At 41.1% G+C, this 27801-nt stretch overlaps 1 protein-coding gene across 1 annotated transcript in view; it reads right to left on the bottom strand.

Annotated features, from left to right (window-relative positions):
* The window catches only part of PARN (poly(A)-specific ribonuclease), a 162079-nt gene that overhangs the window by 120053 nt on the left and 14225 nt on the right, over nucleotides 1-27801 (bottom strand). The window contains exons 7-18 of the mRNA XM_065892259.1: nucleotides 26584-26749; nucleotides 25834-25899; nucleotides 24332-24370; nucleotides 22907-22949; nucleotides 21534-21614; nucleotides 18430-18486; nucleotides 13763-13840; nucleotides 9121-9164; nucleotides 7371-7413; nucleotides 6561-6636; nucleotides 4450-4560; nucleotides 4076-4145 (exon numbers count right to left, since the gene is read on the bottom strand). Of these exons, the coding sequence (XP_065748331.1) occupies nucleotides 4076-4145; nucleotides 4450-4560; nucleotides 6561-6636; nucleotides 7371-7413; nucleotides 9121-9164; nucleotides 13763-13840; nucleotides 18430-18486; nucleotides 21534-21614; nucleotides 22907-22949; nucleotides 24332-24370; nucleotides 25834-25899; nucleotides 26584-26749 (874 nt within the window). The remainder of the gene's footprint in view (nucleotides 1-4075; nucleotides 4146-4449; nucleotides 4561-6560; nucleotides 6637-7370; nucleotides 7414-9120; nucleotides 9165-13762; nucleotides 13841-18429; nucleotides 18487-21533; nucleotides 21615-22906; nucleotides 22950-24331; nucleotides 24371-25833; nucleotides 25900-26583; nucleotides 26750-27801) is intronic.

Below are 27801 nucleotides of genomic sequence, written 5' to 3'. Positions count from 1 at the left end.
CAAAGGCTATTCTCTAAGTCTGGTTTTCCATGCATTGATGAAAACTGACCAAGGTCATAAAAGAAGGTAAACCACTTCCTGAGCATAGAGCCCATGACATAAAGGAATAGCACAGTGCACACAGCCCGTCCTTAGCAGTGGTCTCACCCTGATTTCCATCGCTCAGCAAGCTTAGGACTTTCATTCTGAGTCCAAAAAGGAAGGGAGAAATATGGGAGGTGCCAAAGCCACGAAAGAGACAAATGGTACCATGTGAAGTCCTGCTGGGAGGTTCTTTTGGACAAACAGGGCTCAGAAAGCACCCTGTACTGCACTCAGCCTGCATTCTGCTCAAGTACCAACTGTCTCAGGATCTTCTCAATAGTTGACTCAGTAAAGCTTCCCCAGAAAGCACACCTAACACAGCCAGATGCTAATTTAGAATAATGCAGAAATATGTGGAGTTTATCTCCCCTCAAGGTCTACTTTTTAAACACAAATCTGGTGAGAGCAGCACAAAATATTATTTACATGTGTAATTGTCTCATGTCCATCCAAATTTATATTAGGGCTATGCATGTTTGGTTAAGCTTACATTGAGGAAAGTCTGGTGCCAAAACAAATAAACCCTCAGAAAAATTTACAGATTTTTCTAAAACCAACCACTTGAGATAATGTTGACGGCAACTGCTGGATGTTTTTCTACAAGGGAAATCTTGAAGAAAAGTAACAAAATCAAGGTTTAATGTCATAAATGAAACCTGCATTTAAGTAAGAATGAGGTCAATATTAACACAAAAAGAGATGTCAAAAGAAGCAACTGCTTTTCCCACTTTCTAAATGGGTTAAGAATGGATGGCTGACTATGGAGAACAGTATGGAGGTTCCTTAAAAAACTAAAAATAGAACTACCATATGACCCAGCAATCCCACTAATGGGCATATACCCAGAGAAAACCATAATTCAAAGAGTCATGTACCACAATGTTCATTGCAGCATTATTTACAATAGCCAGGACATGGAAGCAATCTAAGTGTCCATCTACAGATGAATGGATAAAGAAGATGTGGCACATATATACAATGGAATATTACTCAGCCATAAAAAGAAATGAAATTGAGTTATTTGTAGTGAGGTGGATGGACCTAGAGTCTGTCATACAGAGTGAAGTAAGTCAGAAAGAGAGAAACAAATACTGTATGCTAACACATATATATGGAATCTAAAAAAAAAGGTTCTGAAGAACCTAGGGGCAGGACAGGAATAAAGACGCAGATGTAAAGAATGGACTTGAGGACACGGAGAGGGGGAAGGGTAAGATGGGACGAAGTGAAAGAGTAGCACTGACACAGACACACTACCAAATGTAAAATAGATAGCTAGTGGGAAGCAGCTGCATAGCACAGGGAGATCAGCTCGGTGCTTTGTGACCACCCAGAGGGGTGGGATAGGGAGGGTGGGAGGGAGATGCAACAGGGAGGGGATATAGGGATATATGTAGGCATATAGCTGATTCACTTTCTTATACAGCAGAAAATAACACAACACTGTAAAGCAATTATATTCCAATAAAGATGTTAAAAAAAAAAAAAAGAAAAAGAATGGATAGCTGTACTTGACCAAGCTATTCCAACATAGAATAAAAACAGTCCTTATTTTGCACTTCAAATCCTGCTGGAATTTTTTTTCCCTTCGAAGATGAAGATTCTTCCTTTACAGATGGGGAAAAATAGAGCAAAAAAATCAAAGTGGCCAAGAATTTTCAGGGCAATATCACAGGAGGATTCCTCAATCCTCAACTATTTTTGATATGCATCTAGGTTTCAGCAAAAAATAATCTGAATAGACACAAGTCCCAATTTAAAGTGAAGTTATGTGTTTACTGCCCAGTTCTTCTGAGTAATATCCTTGCACATAATTAGCAATAATAAATTGATCTAGAAATATAAAGTCTTATTTAAACTTTTAAATCAAAGCCTATTTTTGACTACTCTTCATTTTGGTCACACAGATGACTGATAAAACTAGAGACAGCCTCTATCTAACCCAGTTTGTATCCATCACTTGATTTTATTAGAAGCTGATTTTAGTGGAGAAGCAGGATTGTTGTTTTAAATATTTAAACACGAGTAAGCATCTCCCAGTTGGAAACTTATTGTTAAACAACTAACTTAACATCAAAAATACAGGACTTCCTTGGTTGGTCCAGTGGTTAAGAATCCGCCTTCCAATGCAGGGGACACGGTTCAATCTCTGGTCAGGGAACTAAGATCCCACATGCCATGGGGCAACTAAGCCCACGTGCTGCAACTACTGAGCATGTGAGTCACAACTAGAGAGCCTGCGTGCCACAGCTACAGAGCCCACGCGCTCTGGAGCCCATGCCACAACTAGAGAGGAGCCCGTGCACCGCAACGAAGAGCCCACACACCACAATGAAAGATCCCACATGCCACAACGAAGACCTGACGCAGCCAAAAATTAAATAAATAAATATTTTTAAAAACAAACATAAAGAGGCTTCCCTGGTGGCGCAGTGGTTGAGAGTCCGCCTGCCGATGGAGGGGATACGGGTTCGTGCCCCGGTCCGGGAGGATCCCACATGCCGCAGAGCGGCTGGGCCCATGGCCGCTAAGCCTGCGCGAACAGAGCCTGTGCTCCGCAACGGGAGAGGCCACAACAGTGAGAGGCCCGCGTACCAGAAAAAAAAAAAAAAAAAACATAAAAATGCAACGAAAGGCCCAATCCAAACAATATTTAGTGTCACCTGCAGATTCCATAGTCAATGACATAACTGTCTTTCCTAAGATTTACAAAGATAAACACTACCCCCAAAATTAGAATTAAGAGCTAAGAAAAACCTATTTTGAGCTGGATAGACAGCTAGAACTCAACTGTTAGCAGAACTAATTTCCCATGCAGAAAAATTCAACTTAATTTTCAACATACACTACATTGTTACCCAGTCCTCTTTGAAAGATGTTTTGAAAAGTCAAACACATTTACCTCTGAACTTCCACAGAAAAGAAAAACGACGATTAAAAAAATAAGAAGCCATAGTATGATAAAATTCACTAACTCAGACTACACAAATTCCAAGCCTATAGGAATCCAGATGGTTGGAATTAACATCTGTCTCTGCAGCATATCACCTACAAACAAGCACTGTGATACTGGTATTTATACAGACTCTGAAGGAGACAGCATTCTTACTCGGTGCAGCACTGATGGAAATGTAAAGTGCTGCATATAATGTTAAGGAAATGATGTAACCAAACCAACACTGAAACAGTTCTTTCTCTCAGCGGTAGTAGTGATCGATGTGGGCTGCCCTGTTCTGTCTGGCTTGCCCTGAATCTCCTAGAACCAAGCCCATGAAGAGAGCTGGGGTAAAGATGAAGGTTTAGGGCTCTGGCACAGAGCCAAACTGTGGCCGGCTTGAGGATCACATCCATAACTTTAGCCTCAATTGTGCCAAGAAAGCACAAACCACACTTTGAAGTAACTATCTGAGATTCTTTGGAAATGCTCTGAACTTAGACATTTCCCTGAATCACACTGACTTCCTCCAACAATGAAGGTATCCGAGCAAGCTTTTATTTCATTGGATCCATTCAGATGAGAGCTCGGGATGCAATGATAATCAAAACTTCTCCATAGATTATCTTAAAAGCCATCTGTGTAACCAACATCATCTTAGAAAGAACATCATTTAATCAGATAATAATGCAAGCATAAATAATAATCTCACACATAAAGCTTGTTAGGGGTAAGTTAGGTCTGACTGTGTACACAGACACATACACACAGTCTCCCTTGTGGGTCATTTAAATTCCAAAACCACCAGTTCTTTGTCTTGGAAGAGATGTGCTACCTTCAATAATGTTTTCTTTCTTTTTATTTAGCCAATATATTTAATAAATTATTTTTGAAAAGGTCAATTTCTATTTTTCAAAAAACATCTGAGTCACCAGAGATGAAAAATATCTTATCTAAAAATGCCCTAGACCTCCCAATCACCCCTAATAGACATCCCAAATACTGGGCTCTTCCACAGTGAGAGAATGCTTGGGGACTGGGACCCTGATTACTTACTTGTTAAAAAAAGGTTCGATGAGTTTTGATCTGGCAGACACATGAATCTTTGGAGGACTAAGAAAAGAACCTAATGAAAAAAAGCAGAATATTATATACAATCAAGTAGACAAAGACTGAAAAACATCTTTAAATCAATGGCATGGTTCAGCAAGGGTAAAAGGTACTTATCCAGGACAAGTACACCACAGGTAAGCGGTGATGGTTCTCCCCGTGTACTCTCCATCCCCCGCCCTAACATCCTCCCCCTCCTTCCACTCCAACCTCAAAACCCTTCCACTTCTCACAGGGTGAGTGGATCCCAGGGAAAGGGCACACAGGGAAGATCCACTCTGGACCACGGTGTGTCTAACAGAAACACGTATAGTGAGTACCTAGGTAGTTTGCCATGGAGATGAAACATAGTCCTGTGATATAAGCATCATAGCCTGCCTCGTGGAGCTGTTCAGAAGCTGTGTCATAACTTGGAAAACCTTCTGCACTTTCTAAAGAGGAAAAAAGAAAAAAAAAAACAGTTTTCCCAAGATCATCACAAATCATGAAGACTGGTAAGTGCACTGCCCTGCCAAATCCAAATGGCATTAGTCTGTGCTGCAGAAACATCCTAAATGCGCAGAAAGAAAGCTATCTATTTCTTAATTCTCTCCACACAAGACCTTGAGATAACAGAGTCACTGAAAACAAGGGCTTTGGTCTAGACTAGAGAAATGCCTCCGTTATGTTATCAAAGACTCAGCCACAGGCCTCTCAACCGCACGCAGGTGGGTGCTATTTACAATCATGCATAACTCACTCTGTGACAATGATTCCTCTTCTGATTGGGACGCAACAGGTATTTCAGAGTAATGACTAACAGCATGGCCTCTGGCGTCCCACTGTCTGAGTTTGAATCTTTGCTCCACCACTTATTTGCTATGTGATCTTGGGCAGATCACTCCCCCTCTGGGCCTCCATTTTGGTAGAATGGAGATGATAATCAAAGCTCCCTCCTTAGGCTTTTGTGAGGATCAAATGAGCTAATATAAGTAAAGCTCTTACACCGTGCTTGGTACACGGTAAACGCTCTGTAATTTTTATCTGTCAATACCCCCAGGTAACCCTCCCCAAAAGCAAAAGACTCCAATCAAGATTGGCAGCTCAATTCAATACTATCCTTTACTATGTCTCCAAGCTTACAGATCTAAAGATGAAAGCACAACTAAGTCCAAAAATAGATCAGAACTTGCTGTAATGCTGCCCTTGGAACATGGGGCCACTTCATAGGAGAGACCATTTTATAACATGACTCTTTGGTCACACTGATATACACAGATGCTGAGAGAATGAGGTCTAAGAAGAGAAAGCTGCTTTAAACTCTCTACCAGAATATTACACGGAAATAATAGGATAAAACTATAACTCATAGATAATTATTTCCTAGAACCATTCTGGAAATGAATATCAAAAAGGTTACAACAGAATCAAAAGCATGAGTGGAAATTAATAATGAAAAGGCTACAATTGTTTTTACGTCAATACAGTGCTCTTTAAGCAAGAATTCTTTAAACTCAGTAAGTATCAAATATTAGACTTTAAGCTTAAAAGAAGTCTTTTAACATGAGACCCAACTAAGTCATAGCTTCTACCCTGCTACCAGCTGAAACATATATTTCCAAAATCAATTATTTCCATTCTAGGCTTTCTCCCCTCCACCAACCCCCCCCCCTTTTCTTAATTCCTGTTTTGGACTATTCCAGAAAGGGAAGCAAATAACTGTAGCCTTGGCTGCTTTAGTACCTTCCATTGTCAATTTCTGAACCATCCGTCCTATTATCAAGGTCTGGGGAAGTTTGCAGGCTGCAGCTAAGGGAATGTGAGTTACGGTATCAAACAGCACAACTAGGCTAAGAGGAACCAAGGAAGTAACACCTGGAAGGTTCACCAAATACCTGGGTAGGGGCCATGGCCAGACGTGGCAAAACATCTCCGCCCCCAAGAAACATTCCTCCCTTTTTGGTTTTCCTCACTGCTGCTGTTGGGTGCCTAAGCCACCTCTGAAGGAGGAAGGGCTGGGGCCCCTCCTTCCTCATCTGTAAACCCAGTTCTTGGGCTTTCCTGAGACAGAAAGCACATTTTCACTCTAGCCCTTGCAGTTAATCACCAACTTTGTCTCCTCTGAAACAAAGCACCATAAAAAAGAAAGACACATCAAGTTTAGGGAGAATTCCAAGCATTAGGAAATAAAAAGGCCCTGAAGCTTCCATTGCTAAACTTCTCAATGAACAGGCGACCCAATCCTACTCACATAAAACAGATGTAGAATTAGAAGACCACCTTTACTCAGAAAACAGTAATTCAACCCAGGGCATGAGCAAGTTAATTTAGCCAAAATCTACAAATGTACAATATATGTAGTTTCTAGAACAGTTCCACCTTTCTTCTACGATAGACATCCGTAATTATCACCAAGTGTTTGGGGCTTTTCAAGATCATTTTATATTCTTACCAACTTTAGGAGGGTTGAAAGGTGTCTCTTTTAACCGCTTTTCCAATTCCGCAAGGGATGTGTTGTTAATGATATCCTGCAAACCAGTAAGCAGAGAATGATGAGCCTTCATCATCTCAGTGCAACATACATTAAAGAGATTCACTGAGTGTCAGGAAAAAAACAAAAACAAAAACAAAAACATCTAGTACTGCCCCCTTGTGTTCTTTAAAGAAACACAGGAGTTTTGTGTTTCTTTAACACATTGTTTTTTTCAATGTGAAAGAGAAACGGCAAGTTTAATTTCCACCATATGGAAAGTACAGCCGTATGAAAGGTTTTTACAGATGTGTTAGACATCTACAGACCTTTGGGCAGAAAGCTATACTGTTCTGGCATTCATTTCACTCAGCCATATATATAAAGTCACTTCAGAAAGTAGCAACTGATTATACTTTTACCTGAATTCTCTTGATTAGAATATATATCCAAAATACGTAAAATAAGGAAAAGAAATGAAGGAGTGTGTGCATGTGTAACCTATTCAAAACTACATTACATAATATTAAAAATTTACATTCAGAAAGAATAAAGGAGAAAAAAAACCCAAAATTCTACCACTCAAAGACAACTGCTATTCACATTTTGATATATTTATTTCTAGTCTTTTTCCGATTTCTTTTTTCCTTTTTTGTTCCTTTCTTTCTTTTCTTTTTTTTTTTCGGGGGGGGGGTTTGAAAATGACATTTCAATAGACCAGAATTCCAAAGCGCTTGGCAGTAATTCAGAAAATTTCATACTATAGCTTGAAAGTTCAGATTTTAAAAATACCTTAAAAGGTTGTGTGCTGGCCATCAATTTTGTATCCAAGAGTCTAAAAGCAAAAGAATTTTTAATAAGGTAAACAAAATGTATAGCAATGTTCAAAATGTATTTTACTCAAATGAAAGTCTTAAAAGTGGACAGAGAAATTAAGCACATCAGCCATTCCAACCTAGTGCTGGCATCTCTGCTACATTAGATGAGGACTCAGTCCCCTCATCCAGGGACTTCATCAAGAGACTGTGGGAAAGTCCACACCCAGAGTACAAGTTCTAGATTTGCTGAGAGGGCATGGGCTACATTGACCTCAAGGGTAAGTTAAATATCCTCATATGTTTTTACATGGATCAACTACTGTTGCAGGTCTAACACTCTCAAGCTGTTACCATCTCCTACCCAGATTTGTACGACATAATTTCTTGGAGGGTCAAAATTTGCATTTGGCAGTTTCATAATATTGTTGTTATTTCTTACTATGCTGCTTCAGACACTGGTATACTAAAAAAAAAGAAAGAGACACTAATATGAAAACTGTTTGTTCTCACATAAATGTGAGCACTGCAGATAACAGGACAGAAATAGCCTGGCTGAAAGAGCAACTGTCCACCAGCCCTCTTCAGACAGGTCCTCAGACGCAGACCCTTGCTCTGCGGACTCCATGTGGCTGACGTGGACCTATCAGAACACACAGTACTAACCGTGGACATTATCAGATTAAGGCACTGACTTAAAGTTGAGAAAAAGAAACTCTCTAGGCAGACAGTTCTTGACTGACTACAGAATACTCTCAACTGGACGTATTCAACTCTGTCCAACTATATATTCAACTGTCTCCAATAGTCAACTGAATACCCTCGACTGGACACTTCACCGTGACAAGGTTCACCCGACATATAAGAAAGACAAGAGCCAACTCAAGAAGACCTCACCAGTTCCTCAGATAGCGGGAGGTGGGATGAGAAAAAAGCAGCTGCTGCCCATTTTCACCCTCAGGTCGTTTCTGATTTTTAATTTTTAACAACAAAACCAATCATCAATTGTAAAAGCAAACCATCACAAAGGTAGAGCTGTTAAGCCATTTCCCAGCTTATGTGAATGGGACTGTCATCATGACCTAATGGTTTTAATAAATCACTGAATACCTGTTTGTATTATGGATGCCCTGATGACTGTTTTAAATGAAAGACAGGGGCTTCCCTGGTGGCGCAATGGTTAAGAATCCGCCTGCCAGGGCTTCCCTGGTGGCGCAGTGGTTGGGAGTCCGCCTGCCGATGCAGGGGACACGGGTTCGTGCCCCGGTCCGGGAAGATCCCACATGCCGCTGAGCCTGTGCGTCTGGAGCCTGTGCTCCGCAAAAAAAAAAAAAAAAAAGGAAGAAAAAGAATCCGCCTGCCAATGCAGGGGACACAGTTCGAGCCCTGGTCCAGGAAGATCGCACATGCCGCAGAGCAACTAAGCCCATGCACCACAACTACTGAGGCTGCGCTCTAGAGCCCATGAGCCACAACTACAGAAGCCCACGTGCCACAACTACTGAAGCCTGCGTGCCTAGAGCCCGCGCTCCGCAACAAGAGAAGCCACAACAATGAGAAGCCCGCGCACCGCAAGGAAGAGTAGCCCCCGCTCGCCACAACTAGAGAAAGTCTGCGTGCAGCAATGAGGACCCAACGCAGCCAAAAATAAATAAAATAAATAAATTATTTAAAAAAAATAATAATAATAAAAATAAATGAAAGACAAATCCTCAAAGAAAGCTTACCTGGGGAAGACACATGTTGTCATCTCCTTAAACTCATTTAAGTCCTAGAAAACAAGAGGATGACCTGTTATGATTTTACTCATACACTCACAATATTTAAAACATAAATATTTAAAGTCCCATAGCTCTCTTCTCAAACACTGATACCTCAAACAGGCCCTTTAGGCTAAACTGTCAGGCCCGTATCTTAATAATTACTTTCTAAAAATCTTGTCAATTTCCTCACTGACTGGGAATCATATGACCTGATATTAAACTTCTGCATAACCAAAATAGACAAATATGAACATTTTATGGTTGAAATAGGGGAAAAAAGGTTTCTATTATATGTAGAAAACTGTGGGTAATAGCTCTGTTACATAACTCATCATAATAGTGAGACTAGTAGAGTTATTTAAATAAAATGGTTCAGGGGCTTCCCTGGTGGCGCAGTGGTTGAGAGTCCGCCTGCCGATGCAGGGGACACGGGTTCGTGCCCCGGTCCGGGGAGATCCCACATGCTGCGGAGCAGCTGGGCCTGTGAGCCATGGCAGCTAAGCCTGTGCGTCCGGAGCCTGTGCTCCGCAACGGGAGAGGCCACAGCAGTGAGAGGCCCGCGTACCGCAAAAAAAAATAAAAATAAAATAAAAATAAAATAAAAAATAAAAATAAAAAATAAATAAATAAATAAAATGGTTCACAATATCCTGTGATAACCCATAATGGAAAAGAATATGAAAAGGAATATATATATGTATAACCAAGTCACTTTGCTGTACAGCAGAAATTAACACACACTGTAAATCAACTATACTTCATTAAAAATTTTTTAAAAATAAAATAAAGCGGTTCATGCAGGAAATAGACATATTGTAAATTAGGTTACACTTTTAATGCAAACACCATTGAAATACTGGTTAAAATGGCCACTAAAACACAGACTTTCCAACACACATGATTCTTGTTTAACCACTCAGAAAACTGCTTAAGTGGCACCAATAGCAAGTGCCTAAATTAGACAATTCATTTCCCAAGTTTATTTGCTCAGGAAGTCTAGAGCTGAAATGAGATTGCTCTCATTTTGAATTAACTCATTTACATACATAATTGCCACACTGTACTGCGCAGTCATACTCCTGACCCTTTGTAACTATACTTCTCTTCAGTGTTATTCATGCTTCATAGGCAACTGCCATTTCCCATTAGCTTTTCAAGCCTGTAAATACAGACTATTTAGCTAGCTTGAAATATTTACCAGCTTTTCAATGGCTATCATTAAATTAATGAACAATACATGAATAAGTGGTTTCAATGCTAAGTCACACAAAAATGCAATAAAGACTGTAACCTCTCAATACCATTACAAAGCCTCACAAGCAAAAAAAAAAAATAGAATTATGGCAACTTCCACGGCCAGCAGCATACAGTAGAGTTCTAAACCAGTGCCTTCTAAAAGGTCATGCTGAATGAAATACCAAGAAGACTTTTAAAAGGAGATTCTCCCCTAAAAGGCTGTCCCCAAATATGGATTCTTTAGTATACTTTTAAATGCAACATTTGAAAACAGCATATGTAAAAGTTCTACCATTTTAAATAGGTCGTGCTCTTTATTGTCATCGCTTCTTCTAAAGGTAGATGGAAGAAAACCATTTTCTCCTTCCAACAATGACAGAACACAAAGAAGTTAAACAACATACTCAGGTCACCTGAGTAATAAAGCAAGGGATGAAACTGCTTACCTAACCCACCTCCTACTTTGCAACAAATCATATGCTCTTTCTAGTAGAATTTGATTCAAAACTAGTTACATTCAAGATAACATTTATTAAGTGCTTACATACTAAGTGCTATGCTAGGCATTTAGACACTGATAATAAAAAAATTATATTCCTTGTCCAGGACTTCCCTGGTGGTACAGTGGTTAAGAATCCGCCTGCCAATGCAGGGGACATGGGTTCAATCGCTGGTCCGGGAAGATCCCACATGCCACAGAGCAACTAAGTCCGTGTGCCACAACTACTGAGCCTGCGCTCTAGAGCCCGCGATCCATAACTACTGAGCCCGAGTGCCACAACTACTGAAGCCCACACACCTAGAGCACATGCTGTGCAGCAAGAGAAGCCACTGCAATGAGAATCCCGTGCACCGCAATGAAGAGTAGCCCCCGCTCGCCACAACTAAAGAAATCCCATGCACAGCAACAAAGACCCAACGCAGCCAAAAAGTAAGAAAAATAAAATTAAAAAAAAATAAAGGTTATATTCCTTGTCCAAGGAGCGAATCACCTAGAAGGAAAAGGGGAGTAAGTTGTAAAGAAAATTTATGCAACTAAAGAGGTACACAAACAAAAAGAAGTTTCTCTGAACTTCTGTGGGAGTTCAGAGAAAGGAAAGATCACTTCTTGGGCAAGGCAGCAGGCAGGGAAAACTTCACAGAAGAGGCGTAAGCTGGACCTTGGTAAGACAGGTAAAGCCATATATAGCAAACATTGAGAAAAGCTAGAGAAAATTCAAGTTGGAGGAAATTATATACCCAAACCAAAGACATACAAAGACACTTTCCAGGGGAAAAAATGAGCCAATCTTGCTGAGAATAAGGATGGTAACGAGAATGAGCCAATCTTGCTGAGAAAAAGGATGGTAACGAGTGACTAGATTACACAAGAAGGCTGGGCCAGATCACAGAAAGCTTGATATGCCAGGCTAAAAAGAATCAACTGTATAGAAAAACAAAGAATGAGGGATTAATTCAGAATTTTGAGCAGGGTTAGTGATGTGAACAGAGCCATACATCAGGAAATTATAAAACTGACACAGTCGGAAGATTCGCATTTGTTAAATCAATATTTAATGCATCTTACATGCCAAGCTCTGTTTGGTGTTCAAAACACCTATAAACACAGTATTAAATACTTTCCTCTTTCCTTACAGATACCTTCACTGCTTTAAAGGTCAAAAAGTCGTGAGAGAGACTGCTACCATTCGGCCAATAAGGAGTGAATGATCTGACATTAACAGTAGCTCTTTAGATGTACACAATGCAAATTCACACCCATCATGTTTGTTTTGAGACTCACAACTATGATGTCTTTTGAGTCCCAGAGGGCGATACAGTTGTTATGAAAAGCAGGGACAATCTGAAGGTTGCAGAAGTAGGACAAGGGAAGCAACAGACCCGCTGTATTCAGAGCTGTGCTGTGTTGGACTTTTCCAAAGAAAAGTAATCAAGATGCTGATGGAACGATGTCTCGTAAGAAATATGAAGTAACTGAGGCTTTGCAGATGTATAAAAGGCACTGAACTCTAAAGTAGGTATCATCCAATCCAGAAGTCATAAAAGATTAATCTGGTGGTAGTTTAAAGCAGAGGTTGGAAAACCATGGCCTGCAGGCCAAATCTGGCCCATCACCTATTTTTTAAATAAAATTTTACTGGGACAAAGCCACACCCATTTGTTTATGCACTGCATTCTATGGCAGTTTTCAGGCTACCGTGGCACTATTGAGAGTCCTGACAAAGACCGTCCAGCCTGGAAAGCCCCGAATATTTTACTATCTGACCCTTTATAGAAAAAGTTTGCCAACCTCTGGTTTAAAGGATGGGATGAAGGTTAAAGCGAGATAGAGAATCCTGCCTGGATTCTTTTTGCTAACTCCAGATGAGAAATAAGGCTACTTGCCACTTGAAATGACAATAATCCAGATGTGAGAGACAGCCCGGAGACAAAATTGCCAGTATTTTGTAACTGGCCAAATCTGGGGCACAGAAGAAGGGTCAAAACCGATGTTAAAAACAGTATTGGTGACTGGGCATCATTTATAGTAAAGGAATCAGGAGAAAGAACTGGATTGGAGACTAAAGGAAAGAAAGGTTGTGTTAAGTTACACATCTTGTTTGCAACATGTGAATTTTAAACACCTCTCATTCTGAAGGCTATCCAGGTAGACATATGTGGGGTCCAGCATGAATTACGACCTAGATCTGAGGAGAGATCCCAGCTGGAGAAAAAGATGTGGGTGTCTTCAGCTGAAGTCCTGGAAGTGGGTGAGATGACTAAAGGACAGAAAATATGGAGAGAAAATACAGGAGAGGAGAGGACACAGTGACAAGGGGCAAACGAGACGAGGCCACGGGCAGTCAAGGAGCAGAAGAGGAGGAGATAGAAGAGAAGCTCTTTTCCCAAAGCTCATGCTTTGGTGCACTGAGATGGCCTGGCTCCAAGAGTAAAAAAAAAAAAGACACCGAGGTCAACAGAGAACCTAAGGGAAGCAGCCTCAAAAGAGGTAACCAAGACTTTTGCACAACCTGATCCAGTCTAGATGACCTCTAGCACCACCCCATCTTCAACGGCCCTGCTATTTCTCCTGTGAGCAATACCAAACTAGAAGACCACACCTGCGGCCCAGGAACCCCCCGCCCAGCACTAACTGAGCAAACCACTGGCGCCACAACGAAACAAATGTTTAACCGTGCTCCGGCAATGGCAGATGACCAAAGATCCCTTAAAATGGCTTGTAGGTATGTATCTTCAAAAATGTACAACCAAGCTCAGGAGACTGTCCCTCTGGGAGCATGCTGCAGACAAGGAAATGGCACCCAGCAGAGAACACTTTCTCAGTAATAAAGACTCATGAATTTTTAAAACAGGCTGACAAGTCACTTACCGAGGGCAGAGGGCAGTAGAACTGATGAACTGTGTGCATGACATCCAAGAGCATATTGTGTCCAATGACAAGTTTCCCCTAAAAAAAGTCAAGATTAGGAAAAGACTTCTTGGTACAAAATTATATCAGGACTTGAGAGTGAAATGTATGGTTCAGTTCCATAAGGATTTTGTACTAAACTTACTTTTTGACACTAAGGGAAAAAAATGTATAAAGATATGCAAATAAAGAAATTTGGGCTGACTTCATTCCTCTTCTGGTGTTCAATCCAAAATGCAAAGTAAAACTCCAAATGACTTTGATTTCATTGATTTTTTTTCTCTGGTTTTTATTCATCTTGCCACCCACAAGAATCAGTAGTAAAATTTTTATTGAAGAGCTCAAGAAAGTAACTGAAAATGCTAGGTACCTTGAACTGTCGAATAATTTGTCAACAAACTCCAAATATCTATTTTCGGAGTGTATTCTTTAAAACAACTCACTTATTTCCAAAAGATACATTCATAACAATGCTAAAAGGTAAAAATAACTAATTTCTAATTTTATTAAGTAGAATGAGTTTTCGTTTCCTTTATTATCTATGTCAAAATTCATGGGGCTCATTCTGAAATATTTCCAATGAAATTCACTGCTTTTCAACCACTAAGGTATAATATATGTGCAATAAATTGGTCCATTTTGATAAAAATCAAACTACAAAAACGGAATATCAACTTGGATTTAGCTAGCCAGGTGACAGCATTTTTAACATAAAGCATCTGGTCACTACAGTGGAGCTTTTCACTATGTCCCAGTGGCCCTTCAGAGTAACACTCCTTGACTCACAGAGCTAAACATAATTATTTGAAATAAATAATTTTACACAAAATCTCCCAAATCCAAAAGACAAGCCGTCCTTTTGGCTCGGTGTGTGGGCACATTCTGAACACCTATACAATGCTAAAATACCAAATATTGATTAAAACCACAGAGAAGACGTGGAAGGAACCCAAAATGGAATACAAACCTGGAAGACGAACCTAACTGTATTATAAATGAATCCCTCAACAACACTGAAGGAGGCTGATAAGAACAGAACTATGAAAACAGCATATAATAAGAACTGCATTTCCCAATGCTGGAGAAAAAAATGTACAAATAAGAAAAGAGAGTAGGTTCAAAATAAACCCTGGGCTTCCCTGGTGGCGCAGTGGTTAAGAATCTGCCTGCCAATGCAGGGGACACAGGTTCGAACCCTGGTCGGGGAAGATCCCACATGCCACGGAGCAACTAAGCCCGTGCACCACAACTACTGAGCCTGTGCGCCCACAAGCCACAACTACTGAAGCCCGTGTGCCACAGCTACTGAAGCCTGTGCGCCTAGAGCCTGTGCTCCACAGCAAGAGAAGCCACCACAATGAGAAGCCCGAGCACAGCAATGAAGAGTAGGCCCCGCTCACCACAGCTGCAACTAGAGAAAGCCCACGCGTAGCAACGAAGACCCAACGCAGCCAAAACTTAATTAATTAATTAAAAAAAAAAAGAAAAGAAACCCTGTGGTATTGGACTACAATCTGAGGTCTATCAGTATAAAGGCATTTTTAAATATATATACATATATGTCAGGGAAATATCAATGTGCGTATACATGCATGGTTACACACGTGTATCATTCTTAGCTCTGTCCAGTGAGGGGAACTAGAAGCACTAACACCACAGTAGTAGCCCAGGACCAGATCTTGGTTTCGAAACACCATTCTCCAATAAAAGGAACCAGGGCTCCTTGGAGAAGTCATTGATTCTACAGCTGAGGCAGGGAAAAGAGAAGATGAGTCTGGAACATCTTGTGATGTCAGAAAGTAAGGAGGTGCTCAGAAAAAGGTGGGGGTTTGTTCCAGGGGGAGTCAACCTGAAGAAACTCCAATGGCCAAGGTGGTACCATCTGAGCCCCAAAATAAACAATAAAAAAAGTAGATTAAAATCTGTAGAATGAAATATATTTCCCTGAGTCCAAAAAAATTTTAAAAAGAATTAACAAATAAACAGGGGAGCAGGGACAGCTCTTCCTTCTAGAAGAATTCCAAGAACAAATGGAGAAAGAAAGAGGGAAACACAGACTCGCCACTAGAAAACCACAGCAATAATGGCTGCAGGCAAGATCCACCGACAGATGCTACGGTTACAGGCAAAAGCTTGAGGAAAAACAGGATTTTCGGGACTTCCCTGGTGGTCTAGTCGTTAAGACTCTGCGCTTCCACCGCAGGGGGCAAGTGGGAACTCTTGCATGCCACGTGGTGTGGCCAAAGAAACCCCAAACAAAGAAACACAGGATTTTCCTTGTCTCAATCAAAGTATCTCCCCCAAAATATCAGTCACAAAGGAGATAACAGTAACTCTACAGTGCACAAATCCAGCAGACATCACCTAAACCAAGTGATTCAGGTCAATATCATGAACCGTCATTTCTGTGGTATTCCTGCCTCAATCAATGTATGTCCTCAATCCAACATGAGAAAAGATCAGACAAATCCAAACTGAGAGACATCTGACAAAATTACAGTCAACACTTTAAAAATATCAAGGTTGGGACTTTCCTGGTGATCCAGTGGTTAAGAATCCGCCTTCCAATGCAGGGGAAACGGGTTCGACCCCTGGTCGGGGAACTAAGATCCCACATGCCTGGGACAACTAAGCCTGTGCGCTCTAGAGCCCACGCACCACACCTAGAGAGCCCACGTGCTGCAACTACTAAGCCTGCGCGCTCTGGAGCCCATGCACCACATCTACAGAGCAGCCCAAGTGCCGCAAGGAAGAGCCCACATGTCGCAACTAACACCTGACATAGCCAAATAAATAAATAAATATTTTTTAAAATATATCAAGGTTATAAAAGACAAAGAAAATTACAGACTGCACAAAACTAAGGAGAAATAACAAGTAAATGCAATGTGGGATCCTAGATAGAATTGTGAATAGAAAAAGGACTTAGTGGAAAAGGGTGAAATTCAAATTAGTTCATAATATTGTACCAATGTTAATTTCCTGGTTCTGATAACCGTATATTATGTAAGATAATAACATTGGGGTAGCTAGGTGAGGGATATATGGAAACTCTGCACCAGTTTTGCAACTTTTCTGTGGGTGAAAAATACAAAATTTTTTAAAACAGATTCACTACCAAGAGTGATGGGAAAAGAATTTGATCTGATATAAAGAGAGTCTACTGTTCACTGGCTCTACAGAGTTTAACTATGTTAGTATTTTTAAGGTATGTGACTTTTAAATTTTAAGTCTGGATCACTAATAAATGGGGCTTTTCTCGCAGTATGCTTTGTGACGTGAACTATCAATGGTCAGCAACATACTATGAATCACTCTGCAGAAGAGAGACAACAGAGAGAAAAAATAAACAGAGGCACAGCAGGCTAAGTTTTCCAAATTGTTTGTACAAGGCAAACAAACGTCCCAATCTTGGAAAAGCTACCTAAACCCTCACAGTGGCTATAAGAGGGCTCAAAGCCAACTGCCACCCCACATCTCTGTGTTTCACGGACAGCCTCAGTCAAATCAACCACTGCTCTAAAGGTTGCTAAGAGCGTATCATGTAAGCAAATGTGACTCCTCTCTGCTTTTCTGGATACCCGTAATCTTAGCCACTTCTCAAGAGACTCACACCTTGGTTTTTCTCCAGGCTCATCCAACTTTCTATTCCGTTCTTATGACGTCACTTACTTGAGCAAAAGAGCTCCAGGTGAGCCAGCCCTCCTCCTTCACAAGGCTCTCTAACTTCTGTTTACTGGCCACAGCCCCCCGCCCCCACGGGAGACAGTGGCTGCCTCTCCTCAGATGCTCCTGTTTGACAAGCCTGCACCTGGTCGTGAGATATTCATGGACTCCTGGAGTCTGGCCATAAAGCTTCCCTGATGCAGAGTTCAGCATCTAAGGGACAGGATGATTCCTCCTGCAGGGGAACAACTTCTTCTCCCTAGGCCAGCTACTCAAGTAAAGAAAAGTCTTGGATTCCAGGCAACTTAGCATCCAGGCAAGCAGTCTGACTCGGATGCATAACTCACAAAACAACCAGCAGCAAGACCCAGTTTAATCTATTCAAGATGTGGGTGCCTCTTTCCTGAAAGGATTTACGAAACGAGGGGAAATGTCTATCCTATCTATTACAGAACCCTCCAGCATATTAACACAAATGGTCAACACATTTTTTTAAATGTATCAAATGTTATTAAGGCTATGAGATAGAAGATTCAATCACAGTTATGCAGAGAACTCAATACAATTATTTTTACCTTCTAGATTCTTCTAATTAAGGAATAAAACGTTTCAAACACTAGATTGTTTCTCACCATATTCTTTAGTTTGTTATTCTGCTTCTTATTGGTTTTGAGAATAATAAATATTGGTTCCATGGAGCCACATAAGGCTGTCACTGTATAATCCTCCCCTGCGTTTTACAAGAAATGCTTTCTAAAAAAATGGTTTGGATATAATTCCACAATCACGATGTCACACTAAGCGCCTTATAACAACAATCTGTCTTTATGAAGTGCTAACTTCTCCCTCCAGACGAGGTAAACAATCTAAACGTGACCAGATGATTAATGTGCAATGATAACTGGGCATTTCACCTTAAATGTTATGTTCATGAAATGAGTTTAAAAGTCTGGTTCACTTACCGAATTAGCAATGGCATGAATGACTCTAGAAAACCCCACAGCATCATTCAGTTCTTCCTAATTTAAAAACAAAACAAAAAAACCAGTATTGACGTATACATATTGCTTATTTGAACGGGTTAAAATCTAGGCAAAAAAAAAGAAGACTGAAGTTTTATATGGAGTTAGATAGCTTTAGTTTCACATGCTTTGTGTCTATCACCCCAAACAACTGCATCTGAAATGACCTATGCACATACCTTTCTTCTGTTTTAAAATGAGCAAAGTAGCAAATTATTCATTAGTTACTAAAATAACAGTGCTAGGGTTTACCCATCACTTCCCATCGACTGTTGAAATTTCCTAGTCTCTCAAGTTGCCTTAGAAACACAAACTTTTAAAAGCTGCCACCTGCTGGCCAAACTCAATACTGAATTCAATTCTGAGGTGACCCACCCAGCAGCTGACTGTCAAATCAAGAATGTTCAGACTCTTTTTTCCTGGTCAAATGCATTTTTATAAAATTTTTAAAGCACAGCGCTGAGACTCATCCCCATTCAGTTTCTTCTCTCCTGTTTTATTCCCAATGCACTTAAATGGGCTCAATTTCTCTCCTATCTTGAAACCCTTTCCTTTAATCTGAGCTCCACGCAACCACTCTCCTTCTTGTCCCTTCACAGCTAAATTCCTTAAAGACTCCTCTCCACTCACTAGGTCCAGTTCAACTCCCAGGGACCCGCAAGCCCCCTGCTCCCCCACTTCACCCTCACTGAAGTTGCTCACCTCTTTAAACTACTCTCAAGTCTAACAAGCGTTGGCAGGGATGTGGAGAAATTGGAACACTTGTGCCCTGTTGGTGGGAATGTAAAGTGGTGCAGTCACTGTGGAAAAGTGTGGCTGGTCCTCAAAAAATTAGAAACAGAGCTACCATACGAGCCAGCAATCCCACTCCTGGGTATGTGCCCCAAAGAACTGCGAGGACTCAAAGAGATACTTGTACACCCATGTGCAGAGCAGCGTTATTCACGAGAACCAAAAGGTAGAAGCAACACAAGTGTCCAACAGCAGATAAACGGATAAACAAAATGTAGTACATACGATATTATTCAGCCTTTAAAAAGAATGGAAATTCTGTCACATGCTACAATACAGATGAACCTAAATGACATTATGCTAAGTGAACTAAGCCAGTAACAGACAAATACGGTACGATTCCACTTACATGAGGCACCTAGAGCAGTCAAATTGACAGAGGCAGAAAGTAGAATGGTGGTTGCCAGAGGATGGGGGATGGGGGAATGGGAAGTTATTGTTTAATGGGTACAGAGTTTCAGTTTTGCAGGATGAAAGGAGTTCTGGAGATGGACGGTGGTGACGGTTGCACAACAGTGTGAATATATTTTACAGTACAAAACTGTACAGTTTAAAATGGTTAAGATGGTAAAGTTTATGTTATACATTTTACCAGAATTAAAATTATTTTAACTTTTTAAAGAATGTTCTTTAAAAAAGAAGAAAAAAACCTACTCCCAAGGCTAAACCCAATGGCTATGTCTCAGTCCTCATTCTACTTCTCAAGAGCATCAGACCCTGTCAACATCCCCTTCTTCAAACACTCTTCCCCTTGGCTGCTGTGTCACAATAACCTCAGGCACATTTTTGCACTTCTGCCCATCACTCAGATGCTGGTGGTCCTCAGGATCCGACCCTGGGCCCTCTGCTCCTTCCTCATGCATATGATAGGTGCTCTCATCCTGTCCCGGTCTCTCTGCCAACAACAACAAAGTCCAGCCCTTACCCCTCTCCTGCACTCCAGCACGACAATCTGCTGACAGGACACCAATGCTCAGATGCCCCCAAAACATCGAAAACCTCATCTGCTCAAAAGCAGAATGTAACACCTTTGTCCACTATAGGGGTACAGCCCTACCACGGTATCCTGGTGACCTTGCACATATCCAGATAGTCCACGCAGGCAAAGGCTTGAGATGTAACTAATGTGCATCTGGATGGAACACCCCAGGAGAGGATGGGAGGCCACCTCCCTCTGTCGCCTGGGAGGCTGTCATGAGACAGTTTCTCACTGCTGCCCAGGTTCTGATGAGGCCTGGGGCTTCCTGCCCCACCGCCTTTTCAGAATACAGCTACAGAGTATGAAAGCACTTAGCCACAGTCTAGAGTTGGCTGCTCGGCGATGGGGCATCCACAGCTCACTCTGCAGTCACCTGGCCCCTTTTGTTTCAGTGCTGTCTTTTTGGTTTGTGGGACAAGCACCACGTGTAGCTGTCACCTTCTCTAAGTCATAAACTGTCTAAATCTAACAGAGGCTTGCTGTGTCTTTCCTGGTTGCATTAGTCTGATGTGGCCCTGCTTTATGCATGGGTGAGCTGGATGTCCACCCTCACCCAAACCCACTCCTGGCCTCCTCCACCTGCGCCCCCCCACCAACACCACTCCGCCACCCCATCTAAGTGGACTGATGTCAGCCTGCCCAGCTGCCCAACTTCCTGGCCTGAGCATCTTCTTTCTTCTGCCTTCGTCTTTCACCACCCACATCCAATCACAAATTCCACTGACGTTACCTTCTAAAGATGGCCAGATTCCACCTAAACTGCTACTAACTTTCCTATTCCAGGACACTGACATCTCTTAGCTGGTTACTCCGCAGCTGAACTGGTCTCCCTGCCTCCAGACTTACTCGAATCCCATCTCCAGAGGACAACCAGGGTGAGGTTCCAACGATGCAAATATGACCATGCATCCTAATCTGTCAAATCGTATCACCTAAACTTTGTTTTAGGAAAACTAGTAACTGTGCCTGAAGTTAGACACAGCAAGATTAGTTAATGGGCTGTGAAGCTCAGTGACACACAATCTAAATGATAACCACTAATTCCTTCTCCAAGACTGCTTCATGGAAGTGAAGACTGGTCAACCATGATGCCAGCCTCACTTTGTTGGCTGCATCTAATTACTTAACCTTAGGTTCCCCTCATTCTCTTCCAGGTTTTGCTACCAATTCGATTCTTCTCTAGTAGAAAAATATTCATTAAATTGAATCTATCACAGGATCTACAACTCTGTAGCCATTTCTCACCCAAAGGAAATGAACATAATCCAATCACCTGTTCCTTAGCGTGTTTCTGCTGCTCTCTTCTTTTACGTTCTTCTTCATCTACTTTGCTGATAACAATATAGCGCTCTTTCTAAAAGACATAAAGCAGATATACAATTTTCTGGAAGCTACCTGACCCCTACCCCCCAAAATTCAGATTCTGCTACCAGGAGAAGTACAATTTTTCTCACTGCACAGTCCTTCATGGGCTAAACACACTGAAAGTATTTTGAAATGCCACCAAAAGTTGAGTTGATGCTTTACAAACCAAAATTCCACCTCCGTGTTTCTGTGACATTTTCCCATGGTTTATTAATCACCCCAAAAGACAATTATAAGTATCAACAGACTGTGAGAATAAGACACTCCATAATGAACACTAAGATGCTGCATTTGAACATGAATTTCTAAATAGTTGTTTTTAAAATAATTTCTATATAATCTATAAAAATGTTGAATCACTATGTTGTACACCTGAAACTGTAATATTGTAAGTTAACCACACCTCGATAAAAAAATTTCTACATTTCATTAACATAAGAAAAAAATCCTGGGGAATTCCCTGGTGGTCCAGTGGTTAGGCTTCCAGGCTCTCACTGCCAAGGGACCAGGTTCAATCCCTGGTCGGGAAACTAAAATCCCACAAGCCGTGTGGTATGGCCAAAAAAAAGGAAAAAAAAAAAAAAATCCTGGATTTTCTGGTAACTTGTCAGATAACCAGCACCTTCTTTCTCACATACTGCATTTTGTATCAATCAAATATACTACAAAACCTCCTGTGTCAAAGTTTGAGATTTTTCTTCTAGCAAGACTTAATTTACTTAATCTCTTATTTAATTAGACATCTGACTTAACAACAAGAACTAAATTCTAAAATTCTGTAGAAGGAACGCACTATTAGCTCACCATCAGCCCACCTTTACCCATCACAGTTCTATCACTGCACCCTGGGAGTACATGATGATAGCTATGTTTATGCCCCAGATTCTAAAATTTAATTTTACTTGGCCACATAACAGGAAGCAATTATTACATGGATACCATGTATATCAGCTTTCTGTGAGGATTAAGAACATGTACTAACATTTGCATACTTTCAAGTTTACAAAGCATGTTCACTTCCATCTACCCACTTGATAACTATCTTTTAAAAAGCTGTGAGATAGGTATAGCTCATTACCATGCTCATGCCCAATGCACAAATGAGGAAAACGAGGCTGGCAGAGGGGAAATGACTTGCCCAGTGTCACCCAGTTCATATGTAGCAGAGCCAAGGAGTAAACTCTGACTTTCAACTGCTCTATTTGATTGCATTTTGCATTTGCATATTGTTGCATGGGTTTCATGCGTTTGATGTTGGCCCTGGATAATTCTTGAGGTTACCTTTTCAGTTTCTAAAGTCTCAACATGAATGCCTTTGGGATACCTAAAGAAAAGAAAGAAAACATGACATCAGTAGATGAGACAATAGCTAAAACCCTAAGTATTTTAAAAACAACTACATAGCCATAATTTCATTAAGTTTTATTAAGTATGAAATAAATACCACTACTAGGAAGACTTTAGAGTAATTTCAGCTGCTAAATGTTTCCCTCTCTCTCCTCTTAAAACACAGGAATGTGGGCTTCCCTGGTAGCGCAGTGGTTGAGAGTCTGCCTGCCGATGCAGGGGACATGGGTTCATGCCCCAGTCCGTGAAGATCCCACATGCTGTGGAGCGGCTTGGCCCGTGAGCCATGGCCGCTGAGCCTGCGCGTCCGGAGCCTGTGCTCCGCAACGGGAGACGCCACAACAGTGAGAGGCCCACGTACCGCAAAAAAAAACAAAACAAAACAAAACACAGGAATGTAACTGATTTCAAATTAATATTTTTAGGACTTAGGCATCTTCTGAAATGTCAGGCATCCCGTAATACAGTCAACTCATTACTACACTGTCAAATCTTGCTTCTAAATATCACAATGTTTACTTCCTAAGTAAAATTCTGAAGGTCTCTTTGGATGATCTGGGGCATGCACAGGGGAGACGTGAGATGAGTAACTCTGCTGTAATCTGGCACAGTAGTTTCATCTGCCCAGGAGAGGAATCTGGAACGTGGGTGGAGTACGTGGCAAGGATAACGTGAGAGGAAAGGAGCCTGGTCAAACAACAATGGCCCTTTTCCTGTTTTGGTCAAAGTAAATTCCCAGTATACATGCCACTGGCAGACTCTAACGAAAGAACAAGAACCCCAAACAAAGTCAAGTGCAAACATCCATCTGTCTAATCCTGATACTCAATTTTTGAGTTAGAGATCCACTTGAAAATATAATTAAACCAACAGAAACACCGCCAGAAAAATACACACACACAGTTTTGGATATTGTTTCAGGGGATTCATAGGCCTCCTGAAACCTACCCATGGCCTAACCCCTGTTTTAGAAAAAGCATTCACCTGAGTATTTCCCAGGTCTTAAAACCAAATCTTTACCATATATTGATACCTTCAAAGAACAAAAACACTACACATCCAGAAGTTAATGGACAGGCCAAAGTGACAGTTAAAAGAAAATTGTAAAGGCTTTACAACATCTACTAAGAAGGAATAACAAGGAAATAAATTAAGTGGGTATGAAATAAATTAAGTGGGTATTCAACTTAAGAAATTAGGGGAAAACAATAACAAAATAAAGCACTGCCCAAGAACACGGTATGGTCAAATCACCAAGAACTGCAGAATATCAAAAATGAAATAAGAGCTAAAAAATTACATTTAGTTTTTAAATCCTGGGTCCCTCACAGAACTCTCGTGTATAATATAAACACTTACTTCCAGCTCAAAGTCTGATAAATTAGTTTTCTTTGGAACCTATAAAAACAAATGAAAAGGTATTAATTTTGGCTCATTAAAGGAAAATTCAAACTGACCAAGCACTGGTTGGGAAAGACATTTAATTTTTTTTTTTTTTTTTTAGAAGATGGATTGGGGATTTCCCTGGTGGCACAGTGGATGGGAAACTGCCTGCCAGTGTAGGGGACATGGGTTCGATCCCTGGTCCAAGAAGATCTCACATGCCACAGAGTAACTAGCCCGTGCGCCACAACTACTGAGCCTGCGCACCACAACTACTGAAGCCTGCACTCCTAGAGCCCGTGCTCTGCAACAAGAGAAGCCCACGCACTGCAACAAAGAGTAGCCCCCGCTTACCGCAACTAGAGAAAGCCCACGTGCAGCAACAAAGACCCAATGCAGCCAAAAATACATTAAATTAAAAATAACAATGATAATAATAATGGATAAAATAAATAAATAAAGATGGACTGAAATTTTTTTAACTTTTTATTTCATATTGGAGTATAGTTGATTAACAATGCTGAGTTGGTTTCAGGTGTAGAGCAAAGTGATTGAGTTATTCATATACATGTATTTATTCTTTTTCAAATTGAGAAAAATATTTAATTTTTAAAGGAGACTTCATCAGAAGTGACAGGTAATGTGCAAACAAGAGCAGACAGGATGTTTGAGGTGGGAGGATTCCTCACCACTTTTCTTCATCGAAATGCTCTTTATTATTATTATACTGCCTTTATAGAAGAGGCAGAAGTTCTTGTCTAACCAAGGTATTACTTCCTGTGGCTGTATGAAGAGTTTTAAGTAGACAGATGTATTAAAACACTTCTGTGAAGCTAGTCACAAAGTAAAAGGAAGGAAAGCAGGCTGTTTCAGTCACTGACTCTATGAAACACTGATGTTTTTTACTGCAGAGAGAAATTAAAAGGATAGGAGTAGGGCTGCCCTGGTGGCGCAGTGGCTGAGAGTCCACCTGCCGATGCAGGGGACACGGGTTCATGCCCCGGTCTGGGAAGGTCCCACATGCCGCGGAGCAGTTGGGCCCGTGAGCCATGGCCGCTGAGCCTGCACGTCCAGAGCCTGTGCTCCACAACGGAAGAGGCCACAACAGTGAGAGGCCCGCGTACAGCAAAAAAAAAAAAGGACAGGAGTAGCCTGACAGTAAATTCTGCTCTTCTGAAGCCTTTATGTATGAAGCACAAGTCGAGGCTACAATAATGATGCCACTCTTGAGCATGACTTAAAGCAAAGGTGCACAACAGTTTTCTCCCCTCCAGGATGGAACAAAGCATTCATTCAGTGTCTCTATATACCATGGTCCCAATTCTGTTAATGCTAAAGTTAGTGCTGAAATATTGGGAACATACCTATAATAAAAAGACTATTTATGAAAGCATTTTTAAGCAACCAAATGGAGCACATGCCAGAAATCATCTACCTTTCCAAAAAAAGTACACATGAAAATATTCAGGGCAACTGACCCAGTACATGGCTCTAAATCCAAGCTCTTGTTTTCTTCACTTTGTAATAAATCTTCTATTTTCTCTCTGAGGAATTAGAATAAAAACATGACCATCAGCATCATTAAGGAATGAAGCTGTCAACCAGCAGAATCATCATACCCAAAAGCAATCCAAATACAAGAACATACGACACTGTAATTCTACCAAATCATGTTATAACTTTTTAGTTCAGTAAGGCTTAAAGAAAAATACTTTATTTTGGCATTTGTTGCTGTTATTAATGAGTTCTCAACAACTTCTCCAGGATTCAGCAATACAAATGATTTGCATTTTTACTTTCCTAGTAAAGCAGTTATACTGACAGCTAAACAGAGCAAAACCAGATGCTCCTCCGAGGGCACGTTTGCTTGTCAGAAACTTCACTGCAAGAGAAAAAAACATGGATGTGTTGCAAATATCTGGATGGGCCTCTGCTTTCATGGGGACTGGACGGTGGCTGTCAGGCCCGTGGTCCACGCAGGTCTGACCACTTGGCCAAGATAGTCTCTTGCCTGGCGACACATGGGAAGTCTAAGTACGGTATACAGAACTCGATTTACAGTTGACAGCTGTGACACAAACTCAGATACACCACAGCTAAATCCTGCCCCTCAGACATCACACCTCTGTGTGCACTGTGCACGTGAAGCACGAGCCTGAGATACAGACGTCAGCCCTGCTCCAAGACACGTGACTCAACACACGTTTGGTTTCAGTTTAGGAACTTACACCACTTGGTCAATAAACTTCTTCTGATCCTCAGGAATCGTCACGGGACATTTTGAGGTGTTAGGAGACGTGTACGACAAAGCGCCTGCGCCGTTGGACTGTAAACGTTTTTCATCATACTGCTCTCTTAACTGTCTTTCTTCTTCCTGGTTTAAGTATGGAATTCCTGAACAGAATTTTTTAAACAATGCATTAGCAGAAGTAACCATTTATCATAAAAATTTTGTAACAAACCAAGGTGTCTAAACGACTCAGGAAAGACCATATTTAACTACAGCTCAAAAAAATCAATGGAAAAAACAAATGATTTTGAAATGTGTTTGTCTATTCATTCACTCCATTCACTCGTTCATTCATTCTCCTTTCAACAAACAGATTTGGCTCTTACGCTGTGCCAGGCACTGTATCAGGCACTAGTGAGCTAACAGTGAACAAGGTAGACTTGTCCTGCTCTGTAGTGAAGCGAATGACCTTAGGTTGACCAGAGAAGGCCACCAGGAGGGAGGACCTCAGGGTAAGAATGAATCAGACATGAAGGAGCTGGGGGAAGAGTATTTCAGGCAGGGAACAAGCATAAATGCCCAGAGGATGGAAAAGGCTTGGACTGTTCCAGAAACAGCAAGGAAGCATAAGCAGGAGAATGGTGTAATGTCAGGTTGGAGAGGATGGGGCAAGATTACATAGCCCCTTACAGGCCACGTAAGAATTTACTTTATTCTACGAGCAATGGGATATCATCAGGTTTTAAGCAAGATAATCACATTATCTGCTCCATGTTTTTAAAAGATCATCTGGACTCCTGTGAGAGGTGAAGTAGGGAGGTCAGATGGAAGGAACTGTCCACTGCAGATGTCCAGGCCAGAGACAACCGCTTAGATCAGAGGTCAGCAGACTTTTCCTTCAAGGGACAAACAGTAGATGTTTTAGGCTTGAGGGCCATACCGGGATCTCTGTTGCAACTACTTAACTCTGACCTTTGTAACATGAAAACAGCCACACAATGGGTAAATGAATGGGTATGGCTGTGTCCCAGTAAAGCTTTATTTATAAAATAGGCAGAAGGTCATAGTTTATAACCTTGGCCTAATCTACAGAGATGGAGAGAATGATTCTACAGATAGGAGAGCTAGAACTTGCCAACATACTGTGGGTGAGGGAGAAAGGGAAGGGCAAAATAAAAAACGACATCTAACTATTAGGTTTAAGCAGTTGGGACAA

Source organism: Phocoena phocoena, chromosome 15 (assembly GCF_963924675.1).
Source record: "Phocoena phocoena chromosome 15, mPhoPho1.1, whole genome shotgun sequence".
NCBI lineage: Eukaryota > Metazoa > Chordata > Mammalia > Artiodactyla > Phocoenidae > Phocoena > Phocoena phocoena.
This window is presented reverse-complemented; position numbering and strand designations above follow the sequence as displayed.